At 37.2% G+C, this 7,017-nt stretch overlaps 1 protein-coding gene across 1 annotated transcript in view; it reads left to right on the top strand.

The window, feature by feature from the left end:
• ELOVL5 (ELOVL fatty acid elongase 5) overlaps positions 1-7,017 on the top strand; it is a 39,271-nt gene that overhangs the window by 12,832 nt on the left and 19,422 nt on the right. The window contains exon 3 of the mRNA XM_072408445.1: positions 3,100-3,287. Within this exon, the coding sequence (XP_072264546.1) occupies positions 3,100-3,287 (188 nt within the window). The remainder of the gene's footprint in view (positions 1-3,099; positions 3,288-7,017) is intronic.

Here is a 7,017-nt window from a genome sequence, read left to right as displayed (position 1 = left end):
CTGCCGTCACTGGGAACTCCCGGTGGATCAGGTAAGGCTGTATTTACTTTATTAGAAAGCATTATTAGTGTATTATTAACAATAAGCGAGCAGGATTGCTCAAATTATACAAAAATGTTTAGCCTTTTGCCTAAATACTTAAGAGGAGGAAGCATTAATAATCATTTATTTAATTCAAATAATTATTTAAATTATATAAATAATAATTTAATTTAAATTATTTAATGTAATTCTTTCATTACATATTTTTATTTAATGTTTCTTGAGAAAATCTTTTATGGTAAAAATATTGTTATATTTATGTTTTATGAATAATTAGGCGGTCTAATTTTTTGCTAATGTAGTTTCTACGTTGATTGAAGGAAAGCAACATACACGCCATTTAACCACACAACTACTGGCTAGGAAGCTGACGCTCTACTATATTGGCCAGTTTAAACAAAAGACAAAAAAATGAAAACAATAAGGTTTTTTTTATTGTTTGTTTTTATCAAGTGGCTATAAAGTAACAGTATAGTATGCATACTTTTCTACTTCTTTTAATCTTTAAAAAAAATTTGTCCTGGAATCTCTTTATTTGGACATTTTCTGGTTGTTTTACGCATATGGGACGGTACCCTGTCTGCAACAGTTAATACCTCAATTTGCCAATTAGAGTAGCTGCATGACGATCTTTCAATCCATCTCCTATTGCAAGTTGCAGAGTATGAACAGCACAACGCATGTTGAATAGTAGTACGCTTAGATGCTTCTTCAACAATGTTATCCAAAATGTCAATATTCTCTTCACTTTCACTTTCTCCAATACTTGCTGGTGTCATTGTTATGGTAACTTTGGCATTTTTGTTAGACCCACTGAAACTGCTAATTTTTGCATCACATTGTTTTTTATCATCATCTTCATGAATACATTGGCACACGTAATTGTTCTTATCACTTGATAATGTAAAGTGCTCATAAACGGCAGACTTTATCGTGTTTTTTTGCCATTTTGCAACAGACTTTTTGACACTGTGAATGGGGTGCTGCTTTCACTAAATAGAAATATAAAATATTTTATACTAACTAGCATATTCTTTGATTTAAATACACACATACACATAGTCCTGCACTATTGCAAACATACATACAACACGGCACCACACACACAAATAAGCTAAAGCTCTGCACTAAACGTAGACATAATTGGTCCTATACACAAAAACATGCACAAACATATATATTATACACACACCACAGAGCCCTATATTTTACTCAGAAACATACACACAATTTGCACTATACCCAAACATTAATACTTTCCTGCACCATACACACAAACATACACATTGCCCTGCAGTTTTATCCAGAAACATGCACACAGCCTTCCATCATAGTACACACAAGAATCCATGCAGTTTTTAAATAAACATGAACACTTGCAGTTGAATCCAAAAAGCTGTTCCTCCAAGTTCTTCTAAGCTTTTTTAGCAGACAGAGGAAGTTGAGCAGACGCTGCTGCCTTTATCTTTGTTTGCTGATGTTCTGCTGAAGACAGGGCAGTGGGAATCTCCAGGGCACATTAAAATGAGTGCTTATCAAACTCCACTGCCAGCCAATTCACAAACAAAAAAGTATCTGGCCAGTTGATACACTAAATCTACTGATTAGAAAATGCATCTTGAACAAACTTCACTCATCTTGAAAAAACTGCATAGGCTGTGATTGGCAACCTCCTTCTGAAAATTCAAATTCTCTCCTGTATTTGATGATTCTCTGACTATTACTAAGCATGCTGCTAGTGATGTCTACATTTCTTGTATGCATTAATCTGGGTCAGCGACTTAAACACCAATAAATCAATGTGATAGGTATCTTTATAGAGCAAAGTACAATATTGGTGGCCTGCGTATTTCTCTTAACACAGGTTTCTTCATGTAATTATGTTTAAATGTGTTCAAAAAGATTTGGGCATAGGGTGATAAATGGCAAGATCTTGCAAATTAGATATGAAAAATAGGCAAACACGTAGCATTATGTTTTTTTTTTTCTGAACACTGGAAACCAAAACAAAGATTTGCATGTAATTGTTGCCAAGAGCTGAGGTAATGTCTGGTCAAGGGTGACATTAGGATATCTCTTGGACTCTCCTCAAGTCATATAAAATCATTTAGGTTTAATTAAAGGATTAAATAAAAGATGTGGATAAAATGTGTCTCACATTTGTCAGATAATTCTGTTAGTCTGTGAATATATATATCAGTATTCTGTCATACATTAAACTTTGTAAAGCCCTTCCAACTAAACGGTCATGGTTTAACACTCTTTTGTGCGAGATGGGGTGTTTCTTGGGGCGCCTCATCGTACTCTGATCTGCAGTTGGCAGATGGGTGTGGAAAAGTATAGGATTCCTATTGTACCTGCTATAAAATGACCCTGCTGCTGTTCTCTCATGGACCTTAAAGCTGGCTCCTAGGTTTGCATTGAGAAAGAGGAGGTAAAGCACAACCATTATAAAGCACTTCTAAGCAGGACCCACCTGTATCTATAATGTGCAAATATGAAAATGTCATGTTGGGGGCTAATATTGGGGAAGGCAAATTGTATGCAGATTGAACTTCATCTTTAAAATACATTGTGTAATCCATCAGTTTCCGTCTCCAGTTTTATCATTAGTTTATGCCTTTTGGACTATAGCAGCAGGTTAGATGTCATTAATTTTGTTACCTTCACAACTTTATGAACAAACTATGGATAAGCCAACACTGGGCACAAGGTGGAAGCACTTGCTAGAATTGGTTTGCCTCTTCTGTTCCTTCTGCTTTAGTTTTTTTCCCTAAAAATGTCTGTACAAGGAGGGGCTTCCATGTTCACTTTTACTGGTGTGTGATGTAATATACACAGTTTATGATGTAACAGAAAAACTTCCTTATATTAACAAGGAACCTACACAGAAGAATACTTACTTTTACTACATTTCACAACAAAAGTCTCTGGCCCCTCAACTGGCAAGATAAATTAAGAATATAAATTTTACTTTACTTTGGCTGCCTGGCATCTAAATTTTACAATTGAATTTTGTGTTACTTTTCTAATTTGGTGTTTCTGATTATGTTTCAGACCCGCGAGTGAGAGGATGGTTCCTGTTGGATAATTATATTCCTACCTTTATATGCACTATCCTTTATTTATTTATTGTATGGATAGGACCAAAGTACATGAAAAACAGGCAACCCGTTTCATTTAGAGGGATCTTAGTGGTTTACAACATTGGACTGACGTTGCTCTCCCTGTATATGTTTTATGAGGTAAGAGTTTTAAATATCTATAACTATTGTATGACCGTTTATTTTTATTTCAATGAGGTGGACCTATACTCAACATTACTATAATCACCTTTAACAAATGTTAACAGCCTAGCTTGCATCGATGACTACAAAGTTAAGGCTGAAATGCATATCTTTTGAGCAAATGAGCTCTATGAAAACAACAAATCTCATGACATGTTTACTGATTATAGAGAGAAAATATATAAATTTAATGGATAAAAAGGAATTATCATTTATTGGAGATATTTTCTGCAACCAATGATGCTAAATGCCAAAGCTGGCTGTGGGCATGTTTTCCAATGATTGTGACATTATCATGGATGTTGGTTTATGCCAAGTGGGCAGGTTTCTGCATTGATGGTCCTAACTCTATGGAACAGATATGTAAGTACAAGCTGAAGGTGGCTTCTGAGCTTCTATACTGGCAAGTCTTTGCTTTATTTTATACAGCATAGGTGACCTTACTATTTGGAGAACCTCATGCAGATTTTGGATTGGTCAGCCAAGGTCATTGAACTTGACCTGAGGTAAAGGGAATGATATCACACATATATGCCTTTTGTTGCCCTGCATGCTCGGAACACTAAAACCACTGCAGAGGAGTGAATGGACTGCGACATTGACATATATATAGAACCAACTGCACACACTTAATTGGTTGTTGTAACTAAAAAATAAACATAAATCTTTGGCCCATATATATCTACATATATTTGAGCATTATCATGCATGTTATTCCTTAGTATGTATTCATGCTTCAATGAAGCTTTTTTACATTGTTACTTTTCTAGTAGTGACGCTTGTTGGAATTAAAGCATTCCCCCCAAGTGCCATTGGAATGCATGCACTCCAGACAAACAAATATATCTGGAATTTTTGATTTGGAAACGGTGTTCTTTGTTGCCAGAATCCTGAGGACCACATCTCTTAATCTCCTTAGCTGTACAGTGTGTGCTCTGTGGCCTTCACCAAGCAGATATCACACAGTTTTACATTTAACTGTAAAAGAAACAGCTCTCTGTTTGTTTGCAGAGGACAACAGATATGAAGCATGCCTGTATGTCATGAACTAGTGTTTAATAGTTATTGTATTGTGATACGCTGGTATAGATCGTCATTTTCTGATGCCAGATAAACACAGGCTTGTTTTAGGGTGAATTCTTTGCTAATTTGATCTGAAACAAATATTTGTATATTTGGTGTTCTAGCATTTGCTTTGTATATGCATCTTCTATTTCCAGTAGCCTATGAAATAGTTTATTAATACAAAAGAATGGCAGCCCGGTAGTTTGCAAGGAACCTGAACAACTATCAAGTACAATTCTTCAGTAGTAGCTTCCCCTTTCTACACACACACACACACACACACACGTTATGAGTGCACTGTAAATTTTAAGTGTGGTTTGTGATTAGCCTAGGAAGGAAGGTATGAGCTGAAACCTGCATTTTTCTGCATTGACATAGAACAATGTGATACTTCACACCTGGATATGACAGAGATGTGTACACTACTGCTACTCAAAACATATTGTAGCTTTGATTGAGGCTAGCTTCTAAGTGAATTGCCGCATGCGCAGTGAGATTAGCAAGTTTTTTTTCCCATCTACGTCACCCGAACTCGTGCCTGGGTCTGGTGACGTAGGAACAAGAACCCAAAAGAAGAAAAGTTGGCAGCACCTGGAGTGCCGGCCTGAAGACGGATGCCAGGATGACGCGGAACCCGATGAAAGAGACTTCCGGACCAATCGACAGCCCTGCGAGATTGAGGGTAAGTGTATTTTTTTGTTTTGTGGGGGGAGGTTTGAGTTTAGTTCCTCTTTAACATGTATCTAAAATATATTTAACTTGTATTTTTGTCTGGTGGAAAATTATCCCCAGAACAAAATATTACCAAGCTAGTAGTAAAATCTCATGGGGTTCTAACCTTTTCTAATTCTGTCCAAAAATAAAATAAAGTTTATAGATATGAATACACTGTAAAGCAGAGATCTGCTGAGCAAAAGACCACAAATGTAAATACGTATCTTGGACCCCACTTCCTGTAGGTTTCAGTGACCAAATGATGGCTCACTGCAGCCTCTTGGGAAACATCGGGTTTCTTTAACATATATGAACCTGTTATTTACCATTCTAAAGCAAATGGTTGTTTTGTTAGTTCCAAAATATTTTAAAGTGCTTCTAAACTTAATCCTCAAGTTCATCCATAAGGAGAAGTGTTTTATAACCTGTAACTTATATTTAGCTATAAAGACCACCTGTCAGTAGATGGTCTTCTGGGTATCTCTGTCTTTAGTATTTTAAAACATGAAAGCATGCAGGAAGAGTCAGAACATATATCCGCTTCCAGTCAATGGTGCTGAAAGTATCAAAGTTAGAATATTACACAATAATGGGTAGATAAGTTATTACAAAACTGACCGATTTGGCCCATACAAGTGCACTTGGAGAGTGTACAGATAAATATAGAAGCAGGTCTTTGGATGTGGACAAAAGTACACTTGGCTGAGCTATTATTATCATGGTGTGACTACTGTCTAAAGTACACTTGATCAGCCTGAGCAAATATGAATAAGATCAGTCTAAAAATCCAGCTTTGTCAACAAATTCACAGAAATACATTGAGTTAGAATAGCAAAAAAGATCACCTGAGCACAATTGCTATACTGGCTACATTAACTTAACTGAAATGTCATGCTGCGTTGTGTTATTTTAAGAGTACTTATAATGAAATGAAGGGCTTATTCACATGTCCTGTGTTCATGATGTTCTTTTAAAGTGTCTTACCTTTTGACACCCAACGCCAACTGCACATGGCACTTTACCTTTTTTCCTACATAACCTACAGCCATGGCTGTTGATCTGCTATCAGTGTTTAAATTGTAAAATTGGAATATTATTTGTCTACAATCCCTTTAAATCAGTGGAAAATTTTGGTGGTTTGCGGCTCTGGCCGGTGCACCCCGCAGCTGGGTCAGGAGAAGTACCCTGCATGGAGGGCTACCGGCCAGAGCCGCAGACCATGTCTCAAGTAGGCATTGCAGGCTCAGGGCGGGTCCTGTCTCTGGACACAATCCACTCACTCTCCCATCACAGGCTCGGACCTGCGATGGGAGAATGTGCGGGTTCTGGCATCATGATGTCACGCCAGGGGAAGTTTCTTCCCCTTTCCGTGACACCCGGCTCCTCACGCATGCACAATCTGGAGTCCATAATTTTAGTGGTTCATGACGTCCAAAAGGTTGGGGACCACTGCTTTCGACACACAGATAAACAATGGAGTGTGTAAATGGTTTTTTTTGCATGTTTACCTATAGCACACCCTTAAAAACGTACAATGTAACGTAACCTCTAACTGATACAAATTATTTGAGATTTGTAAGTAAAGATGTTGACTCACTAAATTAGGAAGAACATTGACACTTCCGGTGGTGAGATTTCTGAGCCACTCACAGCCCCCTCCCTTATGGTTTCAAAGTTTTTCATCTGGGGGTAAAAATCATCCCAAGATCTGCACTTAAAGATCCTGCAATGATGGTTAGCCTACAATGCAGCAGCTTTCAGTGCCAAACTTCTGGTCATGTTTTTAGTTTGAACACAAATGTTCTGAGGTTGTTAGAAGCCGGGTAATGTGGGCAGCCTAGAAATTTTAGGCCTGATAATCTTGAGAGTGATTTTTTTTTTTTTTTCCTGACTTATGGGCCTTATATCC

This window comes from Pyxicephalus adspersus, chromosome 4 (genome assembly GCF_032062135.1).
Source record: "Pyxicephalus adspersus chromosome 4, UCB_Pads_2.0, whole genome shotgun sequence".
Classification (NCBI taxonomy): Eukaryota; Metazoa; Chordata; class Amphibia; order Anura; family Pyxicephalidae; genus Pyxicephalus; species Pyxicephalus adspersus.
The sequence above is the reverse complement of the archived record's forward strand: the minus strand, read 5'-3'. Positions and strand labels throughout refer to the sequence as shown.